Here is an 11,659-nt window from a genome sequence, read left to right on the forward strand (position 1 = left end):
TTCCACAGTTTGTTGTGATCCACACAGTCAAAGGCTTTAGCATAGTCAATAAAGCAGAAATAGATGTTTTTCTGGAACTCTCTTGCTTTTTTGATGATCCAGCAGATGTTGGCAGTTTGATCTGTGGTTCCTCTGCCTTTTCTAAATCCAGCTTGAACATGTGGAAGTTCATGGTTCATGAAGCCTGGCTTGGAGAATTTTGAGCATTACTTTACTAGTGTGTGAGGTGAGTGCAACTGTGCGATAGTTTGAGCATCCTTTAGTGTTGCCTTTCTTTGGGATTGGAATGAAAACTGACCTTTTCCAGTCCTGTGGCCACTGCTGAGTTTTCCAGATTTGCTTGCATATTGAGTGCAGCACTTTAACAGTATCATCTTTTAGGATTTGAAATAGCTCCACTGGAATTCTATCACCTCCACTAGCTTTGTTCGTAGTGATGCTTCCTAAGGCCCACTTGACTTCACATTCCAGGATGTCTGGCTCTAGGTGAGTAATCATACTATTGTAGTTATCTGGGTCATGAAGATCTTTTTGGTATAAGATTCTTCTGTGTATTCTTGCCACCTCTTCTTAATATCTTCTGCTTCTGTTAGGTCCACACCATTTCTGACCTTTATTGTGCTCATCTTTGCATGAAATGTTCCCTTGGTATCTCTTAATTTTCTTGAAGAGATCTCTAGTCTTTCCCATTCTATTGTTTTCCTCTGTTTCTTTTCATTGATCACTGAGGAAGGGCTTCTTACGTCTCCTAACTATTCTTTAGAACTCTGCATTCAAATGAGTCTATCTTTCTTTTTCTCCTTTGCCTTTAGCTTCTCTTCTTTTCTCAGCTATCTGTAAGCCCTCCTCAGACAACCATTTTGCCTTTTTGCATTTATTTTTCTTGGGGAGGGGATGGTCTACTCTCTATTTATTAAAAATATTATTTTTTTCGATCTGGACCATTTTTAAAGTCTCTACTGAATTTGTTACAATATTGTTTCTGTTCTGTGTTTTGGGTTTTTGGCCACAAGACAGGTGGTGTCTCAGCTCCCCAACCAGAGATTGAACCTACCCACCTGCATTGGAAGGTGAAATCTTAACCACTGGACCATCAGGGAAGTCCCCATTCCCCATTTAACAGCAAGAATGATGCTTTGAAAACAAGCATGGGATCATGCCATTCCTCTGCTCAAAACCCTCCAAGGTCCCCACTTCATTCTTGAGTTTCTCTCTGACATCATGTCCAACTAATCTCCCTCCATTCCATCCTTGGCAGCCTCACTGGCCTCCACAGTGCCCTTGATCTGTACCATCAAGGGCCAAGACAGAGCCAGCCTCACAGGGGTACAGCTGGTGTAGCATCATCAGGCTTCACACTTAGAAGGGCCACATGCTTGGCTGATACTCCATTGCCGCCATCTTGAAATTCTTTTTTTTTTTAGTATTTCTTTTATTTTTTATTTTTATTTTTTTATTTTTTTTTAATTTTAGAATCTTTAATTCTTACATGCGTTCCCAAACATGAACCCCCCTCCCACCTCCCTCCCCATAACATCTCTCTGGGTCATCCCCATGCACCAGCCCCAAGCATGCTGTATCCTGCGTCAGACATAGACTGGTGATTCAATTCTTACATGATAGTATACATGTTAGAATTTCTTTATTTGTTTGACTGCACTGGGTCATAGTTGTGGCACTCAGGATCTTTGATCTTCATTGCATCAGTCTTAGTTGTGGCATGTGGGATCTAGTTCTCTGACCAGGGATCAAACCTGGACTCCCTGCATTGGGAGCACAGAGACTTAGCCTCTAGACCACTCCTGAAATTCTTAATATTTCCAGATTGAGGATGTTTTCATCTTGCACTGGGCCCTGCAAACAGCTGACTGTGTCCAGACAAGGCTTAGTCAATGCTTGATCACACAGGACTGCCCGCGCCAGCCACAGAAAATGGGCTTTCTTGACAAAGAGGAGGACTTGCTCAGAAAATCTAGATGGAATTTAACCAAGACTGGTATGGCTGTCTGGGCAATACTGATTTAGAGAAGGGGGGATGGGCCCATCAACCACAGGCAAGGAATGGGAAGGGCATCATCTTCACAAGGAACAGAAACTGGAACTGCAAATTCAAATGTGCTACATGAGAATGACTTTCAACAAATTCTCAGCATCATTATCTGATGTCCCAAGGCCCCAGCTTCCCTCATTTTCTGATCAACTCTAGGAGCACAGCTCTAGGAGGCTGAGAGAGGAAGCAGAAAAGTGCCAAGAAAAGCAGAAAAGGGAAACAGTGAGTGGAACTGGGTAAGGAGGCGCCAGGCTCTGCAGGAGCCTGCAGAGATCACCAGGGCCCGGGCCATGCAGCTGCTGGTGGTTCTGCTGCTTCTCTGCATCCCAGGTGAGTGGGGCTGGGCCTGATGTGGGGAAGTTCATGCGGATGAGTCAGGGCGAGCACGGTGTGAGCAAAGGGTGCTGATGGGAAGAAGAAGCATAAGGAAACAGAGGGTGCGATGTGCCTGTAAAAACCCCAGTTCAGCGTATTTGCTCCCTGGGAAAGGAAGAGTATGAGATGAAAAGCTTGCTTCCCACACAGACAGTATGTACTGAGCCTTAAGTTTATATCTGGCCACTTGAGTTGTTATACCCAACATGATTAAAATCAGGAGTGTTGTCTTGATACACCAGAGAGAAGGGCAGGGGGAGCAGAGAACTAATACTAATTGGACAAATCAGTTAGACAAGATTTCCTCCTGTTACTTAATCCAGTCCTTCAGTTCAGTTCAGTTCAGTTGCTCAGTCATGTCCGACTCTTTGCGACCCCATGAATCGCAGCACACAGGCCTCCTTGTCCATCACCAACTCCCGGAGTTCACTCAGACTCGCATCCATCAAGTCAGTGATGCTATCCAGCCATCTCATCCTCTGTCGTCCCCTTCTTCTCTTGCCCCGAATCCCTCCCAGCATCAAAGTCTTTTCCAATGAGTGATTCTTATTAAAACAAGTGACTGTAGGGTGGAAGGGAATGACTCAACATTCCCTGGAAGGGAGGCTGAAAAGGAGGAGATATATGTAGACATATAATGGATTCATGTTGCTGTACAGCAGAAACTAACACAACATTGTAAAAAATTTTTTAAATAATAAATAACTATATAAAATTGATTATATTATTTATGCATTAGTTAATAAATATTTATTGTATTAAATAAATAATAAAAATAATAAATACATTTAGAAAAAGAGAGGCAAACTCAGAAAGGTGCAGATAATTTATTCTAAATCAGTTCATAAAGACACACAAAGCCAATGGACTTCTCCAGAGGTCCAGTGTCTAAGACTGTGCCCTCTCAATGAAGGGAGCCCAGGTTCCATCCCCGGTCAGGGAACTAGATCTCACATGATGCAACTAAAGATCCTGCATACTGCAAGAAAGACCCAGCACAGCAAAATAAGTAGATAAATATGTATGTATCTATATATATACATACATATATAAAAGACATAGTCAAGATTCAAACCAAATATTTTTATATCCAAGGGCATCAGTCTTTTTAATAGTACAATGTCAGTTACTTCTAAGTCCCCTAGTGAATATCCCTTTATGTATGGAGGATCTGATGCACTGGGGGTCCGGTGCCTCTCTGGGGGTCTGGGCTGGCCCCAGGTTGGGGGATGCGTGGGGCAGGGCAGGGGTGTTCCTGCTCTGTGGACCCCTGGAAAGTAAGACTGCTGGGAATGTGGTCAGTCCTGGTCTGAGAGAAAAATTCAAGGTTTCTTTTTGAGGCCCTGGGGCGCAGGGAGCTTGCTCTAGGGGGTGCTGGGGGTGCCGCTCACGCTGGCTTGGGGTCAGGGTCTTGGTGGAGCATCAGAGGGCAGGGAGGTTCTGGAACGTTCCCTCATGTTTCCTGTCCGCATCTGAGGAAGCGCAGCCCCAGATCTTGAAGGGTGGGTCCCAGGCAACTGAAAGAGTCGAATGTCAAGAGTCCAGGCCAGAAGTCGCCCTCCTCCCGCGCCCCGTCCCTCCGCTCCTCCCCTCTTCCCTTCCCCTCCCTCCTATCCTCGAGGTCAGAATCGGACAGAACAGTGCCCCCAGAGCCTGAGCCCAGAACAGCAGCAGATGCACAGAGACGGCTCAGCGAGGCTGCCCCCTCTTGCCTTGAGTCCCAAGCCTCAGTGTGGAGGTCTTCCAGCTGGGGCATTTTGCCCCTTCCAGCAAGGTTGCTGGACCTCAGCACTGCTGACATGGGAGCACTCGTTCTGTGTGGTGAGGGTGCCTTGTGCACTGAGAGATGTTTAGCAGCATCCCTGGCCTCTGCCCACTGGATGGCAGAAGCAGTTCACACCCTCCCTCTCCCCCATCTTCCCGCCCTGGAATGGTGACCCTCAAAAATGTCTTCAAACAGTTCCATTCTTCTTTCTCAAGCTTGCTTTGGCTATTTGAGGTTTTTTGTATTTCCATACAAATTCTGAAATTATTTGCTCTTGCTCTGTGAAAAATACTGTTGGTAGCTTGATTGGGATTGCATTGAATCTATAGATTGCTTTGGGTAGTCGACTCATTTTCACTATGCTGATTCTTCTGATCCATGAACATGGTATATTTCTCCATCTATTAGTGTTCTCTTTTATTTCTTTCACCAGTGTTTTATAGTTTTCTATATATAGGTCTTTAGTTTCTTTAGGTAGATATATTCCTAAGTATTTTATTCTTTTTGTTGCAATGGTGAATGGAATTGTTTCCTTAATTTCTCTTTCTATTTTCTCATTATTAGTGTATAGGAATGCAAGGGATTTCTGTGTGTTGATTTTATATCCTGCAACTTTACTATATTCATTGATTAGCTCTAAATGTCCATCAGCAGATGAATGGATAAGAAAGCTGTGGTACCTGTACACAATGGAATATTACTCAGCCATTACAAAGAATACAATCAAATCAGTTCTAATGAGGTGGATTAAACTGGAGCCTATTATACAGAGTGAAGTAAGCCAGAAAGAAAAACACCAATACAGCATACTAACGCATATATACAGAATTTAGAAAGATGGTAAAGATAACCCTGTATGTGACAGAGCAAAAGAGACATAGATGTATGGAACAGTATTTTGGACTCTGTGGGAGAGGGAGAGGGTGGGATGATTTGGGAGAATGGCATTGAAACATGCATAATATCATAAAAGAAATGAATCGCCAGTCCAGGTTCGATGCAGGATACAGGATGCTTAGGGCTGGTGCACTGGGGTGACCCAGAGGGATGGTTCGGGGAGGGAGGTGGGAGGGGGGTTCAGGATGGGGAACATGTGTACACCCATGGCAGATTCATGTTGATGTATGGCAAAACCAATACAATATTGTAAAGTAATTAGCCTCCAATTAAAATAAATAAATTAAAAAAGAAAATGTCTTCAAACATTGCCGGGTATCTCCTGTGGGGACTGTCGCTGCTGCTTGGGAACTGCTGCACTAGGGGATGTTGGTGGGAGGAGTGGACAGCATTCTGTTGTGGACTATAGGTCAATGGCCTTGGACTTGCTGGGAAATAAAGGGTCCAAATTCAAGATATTAAAAGTGAAGAAGTGGGAATTCCTTTGTGATCCAGTAGTTAGGACTCAGCATTTTTCCTGCTGAGGGCCCTGGTTTCAATCCCTGGGGTGGGGTGGGGGACTAAGATGCTGCAAGCTGGGCAGCTCAGCCCCCAATTTTTTTTTAATGAAGAAGCGAAAAATGTATTTTAAATGTTAATTTGAACATTAAACAAAAGCAAAAGGCTCCTAATCTGTGGGTGACAGTATATTGCCTGAATAGTTGGTTGGATGGGTGGATGAGGAGAGAGAAGGAAGGAGAAAGGGAGGGAGGGAAGGATGGCTGGATGGACAGACAGGTTATCAGTAAGTAGATTATTTGGGCTTCCCTGCTGGCTCAAATGGTAAAAAACCTGCCTGCAATGACAGAGACCCCGGTTTGATCCCTGGATCAGAAAGATCCCCTGGAGAAGGAAATGGCAACCCACTCCAGTATTCTTACCTAGAAAATCCCATGAACAGAGGAGCCTTGCAGCCTATATGGTCCATGGGGGTGCAAAGAACTGGACACAACTTAGCGACTAAACAACAATCGTCACAGAGTTCTGGCCTCTTTCACATGTTTGTTAGTCAGTTTGTTAGCTTGTTAGTTGCAAAGAGTCAGACACAACTGAAGCGACTAACACACACACACACAAATATATTACATACACAATTCTTTTTCAGAAGTTTGGTACTTTGCTAAAACTGTTTCTCAACCGAACTTTACAACGGGTTAACCCCCCTGCCTCCTTGGCTTCTGATCCCTCCTTCCTCTGGCTTCAGGGTGACTTCCAGGCTCCCAGAGGACCTGACCCCCCAGGCTCCTCTGTCCCAGGCTCTTTAGGATGAAGACGAGACTGACTTCCAGTGTCTTCCAGGCTCTTTGTCCCTGAGTGGCCCCAGCACCGTGACTGGCGCTGTTGGGGACTCCCTGAGTGTGGAGTGTCGCTATGAAGAGGAATACAGGGCATTTCACAAATACTGGTGCAGACAGCCGCGCTTCCCGCTTTGGCAGCGGACGGTGCAGACCAGCGGGCCCGAGGTGGAGGCGAAGAGCGGCCGGGTGTCCATCACAGACCCTCCGGAGGATCTCGCCTTCACAGTGACCTTGGAAAGCCTCACTGCAGACGATGCAGGGAAATACAGGTGTGGGGTTGCAACGAGTCTAAAGGAAGAAGGACTCCTCAGCTTCCTGCCTGATCCTTTTTTCCAGGTTCAAGTGATTGTCTCCCCAGGTAAGACCCTCTTTTTCTCTGGTACTGGTGGTGAAGGTATCTGAGCTCAGCTCTGCGGGGCGTCCCAGGAAATCTCAGCCTCGGGGAGAAGAACTGGGGCTGGTGTTTGTGTGTCAGAACTTCAGGGCCAAGTGCATTGTGTGCATGTGAGTGTGTGTCTGGTGTGTGAGAGTGTGAGTGTGTAAGCAGGTGTGAGAGTGAGGGGGGGACATCCGGGTTCCTGCCACCGCCTGGGCCCTGACAATGTCTGTGGGCCTCGGGGATTCTGAGGCTGTAGAGGGGGAAGGGCCCGCTGTTATCCTGGATCCATCAGGACTAAGGGGTTCCTGCCATCTCCCTTGTGCATGGGGCACAGGGTGTGTGTGTGGGGTGTGTGTGGGGGGGTCCACTCCAGAAGACTCTCTTCTCACTCTCCCCTGGCTTCTGCTGTCAGAACTGGGGCCTCTCAACAACCCAGATCCTCATCCAGGAGCCCTGAGTGGTCCAGGCTCAGAGATGGCCAAGCCTGCCAGGCTCGCCCCTCTGACTGCATGATCCCGAAGGGCAAGCCCCAGCCCCAGCTCCTCCCTGGGCCTTTCCTCAGCCTCTGACCACTGTGCTGACCCAGGGAAAACCCGTTTCCCGGAGGCACCAGCAATTGGGCTGGGGGCCAAGGGGATTGGTTTGTAGGCAAAGGAAAGCCCGAGAGGGAGCCCCCAAGCCTCTGGCCCCTGTCTGGGCCTTAGGAAGCATCACTACAAACAAAGCTAGTGGAGGTGATGGAATTCCAGTGGAGCTATTTCAAATCCTAAAAGATGATGCTGTGAAAGTGCTGCACTCAATACGCTGTGCAGACTGTCTGTGCTGTGCAAGTGCTGTGTCTCTGTCTGTCTGGCATCCTCTCTGTCTCCTCAGCTTCCCTCTGCTTCTGCTCCTTTCCCTTCTGGACTCTGAACCAGGTTCAGAGTGGTGGGCAGGAGGGAGCCCACAGACCCCTGGACCGGACAAGGTGGAAGTGGGCTGGGGGACCACTAACAGAATATTTTTAAAATATTTACTTATTTATAGATGCTGGATCTTCATTGCTGCTCACGGGCTTTCCCCGGGCAACCCTCCAGCTCTGGCGCACAGGCTTCTCCTCGCAGTGGCTTCTCTGCTTGCTGAGCACAGGCTCTAGGGTGCTCAGGCTTCAGTAGCTTCCGCTCTACTGTCTTCCGCCAGGGTGGACAGGGTGAGGGAGGGGTGGAATGTGGATGCGCTGGCTAGGGGGTGGGACCTGAGGTCCAACGCTTGTGCTGACCTTCATGCACTCCTGTTTCCAATGAGGTGAAGAGAAGGAAAATGCTTCATGCTAGAGGCAGTGACGCCGGTCCTGGTTGTGTCCACCTGGATACAGAGCAGGTGGGGGTGGAGTTGGGTGCAGATACTCCTATATGCTGGTCAGGCCTGGGTCTGAGCATGAGGAGGTGATGGTCCCAGAGCACCTGTCCAGTCTCTTCTGTGAGTTCCTTCTCCTCTGTGGACTGGGAACCATGCAGGGGACAGGCAACTGGCTGGGAAGAGTCGTGGGCAGGACACCGTTCTTCACCCGCCACAGTTCTTCACTCCAGCCTCCATCGCAGCCTCCAGTAGCAACAGCTCTGCGTGGACCTCCGGATCGCCCAGCCAGCAGCAGGGGTAAGGTGCGCGCCCACTGGTGACTTCTGTCACCTTCACTGCTTCTCCCCTAGGGTGGGGCTTCCTGGACACGGGTCTCCTTAATGGATCACCACCCAACAAACTTTTAATTTACTTGCTGTGTGCCAGGAACTGATCCAAAGGCTAGGAATATGGCTGTGAACTAATGGGCAAGGTTGTGCTTTCATGGAAGTTTCTTTCAAATGGGTAGATTTTAGGCAATGGCAAGATGGATAAGAAGATAGATAGATGATAGATAGGTAGGTAGATATGGATGATCAATAGATACAAAGATACACACACATAGGAGTAGATAGAGGACAGTTGATAGAGATGTGTGAAAGGAAGGATAGCTAGATGTGGCTAGATGGATGGATGGATGGATGGGTGGATGGATGGATGGATGGGTGGACAGATGGATGGATGGATGCATGGATGCATGGATGCATGGATGGACAGACAGATGGATGGATGGATGAATGGACGGATGGACGGACAGATGGACAGATGGATGGATGGACAGATGGACGGATGGATGGATGGATGGGTGGACAGATGGATGGATGGATGGATGGATGGGTGGGTGGATGGATGGGTGGACAGATGGACGGACAGATGGATGGATGGATGGATGGATGGTTGGACGAATAGATGGATGGATGGACAGACGGATAGATGGATGGATGCATGCATGCATGCATGGATGGGTGGATGCATGGATGGACAGACAGACAGATGAAGGGATGGATGGATGGATGGGTGGATGGATGGATGGATGAGTGGACAGATGGATGGATGGATGGATGGTTGGATGGGTGGGTGGGTGGGTGGGTGGATGGATGGGTGGATGGATGGGTGGACAGATAGATGGATGGATGGACAGATGTATGTATGTATGTATGTATGTATGGATGGATGGATGGATGCATGGATGGGTAGATGGATGGATGGGTAGATGGATGGATGGATAGATGGATGGATGGATAGATGGGTGGATGATGATGCACACATAGATGAATATAGATAGATATGGATGGATGATTGATACATACAGAGGATAGTCGGTAGAGACGGAGATATGTGACAGGATGGATAGATATATGATAGACAATAGAGGTGGATGGAGAGGTAGATACTTGGATAGATGATAGATAAATCATAGAGGAAATGTCAGTAAACAGCAATCACTGTGAGGAAAGTGACGCAGGAGTGTAAGAGTAGGGTGAGAGATGTGTGGGAAGAAGGCGGGGCATGATGAAGGCTACCAAGATGCTCAGTGAAAACAAATAACCAAGAGATTGTCTTAGTTTAGGTTTGTTCGAACTCGATCCTAAGACACATTTTGGTGAGTTGATCCCAGGAATAATGGTGAGGGAACGAGGAAGCTGGGAACGCCAGTGAAGTAGACACCAGTGAAAGAGGTGTCACCATAGCAATGGGGCTCACTCCCCTCAGAGAGACTCTGTGGGGCATCCCCCGGGATGGCTCCACAGCGTGGCGAGGAAGCCAGGGTGGTGGTCCACACACACTGGTCCTCATGGTGGGAGAAGATGGAGAGGCTGGTGGTTTTCATACAGAGTGGTGAGGGACGGCCTCTCAGAGAAAGGGACGTTTGAGCAGAAACCTGAAGAAGCGGGAGAGCCCACCAAGACGGAGCCTGGAGGAGCGTCCAGGCAGAGGATTCTATAGCACGTCTGGCCTGCTTGGTGCAGGAAGCCACGCACACCCCAAACACCAGAGATCGCCCTCAAGCCAAGCATGTGGGACCACTGGTGGGCTGAGTACTGTCCAAGCGGCCAGGAGGTCATGTGGGCAAGGAGGGCGGGATACCAACAGGGTTGGCCGCAGGAGCCCAGTGTAATCTTGGAGGTGACCCTGGAGGGCCGCCTTAGGCTGGGAGCCAGGCACAGGGTTGGGGAGGTGGAGAGATTAGGCAGAGGCTCAGGATGGGGAGAGGACGCGGCATTCATGAGGAGCTGGAGTGAGGGCAGGTCCCGGGACCCGGAGGTGAGAGGATGGGCCATGAGCTGAGCGAGGAGTTGAGATCGTTGTGGCTGAGACTGTGGAGCCATTTAAACAGGACAGATGCTCTCCCACGCAGACCACGTTAAGGGTGAGTGGGGACTTCCTAGGTGGTCCAGTGGCTAAGACTCCATGCTCCCAATGCAGGCGGCCCAGATCCAATCCCTGGTCAGGGAACTAGCGATTCTACTTGCCACAACTAAAGATCCCTCATACCGCTACTAAGACCCAGTGCAGCCTCAATACCAACCCGACTTGACCTTGATTTTGAGTTTTGAGGCCATGGGACCTGAGCACAGAGGAAGATGGGGGAGGGGCCTGGGCCTCCTGTGGAAGCAGAAACTCACCACCGGTCACCGCATCCTCCCACAGGCCCCTGCTGGGCAGCACCCACTTCCTGCTCCTGGTCTTCCTGAAGGTGCCTCTGCTCCTGGGCATGCTCGGTGCTGTCCTCTGGGTCAACAGGCCTCAGCGGGCAGTTTGTGGGGAGACAGAACCAGTCTGACCAAGACAACCTGCAGCCCCGCCCCACCACCATCAATATCCTGTCCAGAGACACAGCCGCTCAGACTAGAGAAAACGTCTGACCTAGAACTTCATGTCGCTTTTCACATTATAAAAAGAGACTCGATTAAAAAAAAAAAAAAACTTTAAAAAGTTTAATGAAATAAATCACATATACAAGTGTCTATATGATGTTTACCTGCCTGGTGCTTGGCTGGGGAGAACCGGGAAGAGCGTTTCACAAGGGCACCCAGAACCCCTCATTCCCGAGGAGGGAGTCCCAGGCACAGCACCGCTCGTCAGGGGACGCCAGGGCCTGATTTTCTGCCATCTCGCCCACCTGCGTTCCTTTCCCCCAGGCGTGGATTCTCGACTCTTCATTTCTTCATTCACTCACCAAATACAAAGAGACTGGCATGTTTCTAGGTGTCGGGGAGAGACCAATCATTAAAACATGGGTTTAAATTCTAAAGGGAGTTTTTAAAAAATAAAGATATAACACTGGTTTATAATAAGCATTGTGGGGACTTCTCTGGCGGTCCAGTGGTTAAGACTTTGCCTTCCAATACAGGGGGTGAGGGTTTGATCCCAGGGAACTAAGATTCCACATGCCTCATGGCCAAAAAACCAAAACATAAACAGCAGAAGCAATGTTGTAACAAATTCAATCGGCATGTTAAAAATGGTTCACATAG

General features: G+C 48.5%; 1 protein-coding gene across 2 annotated transcripts; it reads left to right on the top strand.

The window, feature by feature from the left end:
• Positions 2,191-11,084, top strand: LOC102173123 (CMRF35-like molecule 6). Of its 2 annotated transcripts, none has more exons than XM_013972656.2 (4): positions 2,191-2,380; positions 6,426-6,782; positions 8,300-8,438; positions 10,833-11,084. In XM_013972656.2, exons 1-4 carry the CDS (start codon positions 2,341-2,343, stop codon positions 10,963-10,965), a joined length of 669 nt encoding a protein of 222 aa, XP_013828110.2. In that variant the 5' UTR covers positions 2,191-2,340; the 3' UTR covers positions 10,966-11,084. The 2 variants fall into 2 exon arrangements, with proteins under 2 accessions (XP_013828110.2, XP_017919361.1); XM_018063872.1 differs by having other exon boundaries at positions 8,384-8,438.

The sequence above is a fragment of the Capra hircus genome, chromosome 19 (assembly GCF_001704415.2).
Source record: "Capra hircus breed San Clemente chromosome 19, ASM170441v1, whole genome shotgun sequence".
Taxonomy (NCBI): domain Eukaryota; kingdom Metazoa; phylum Chordata; class Mammalia; order Artiodactyla; family Bovidae; genus Capra; species Capra hircus.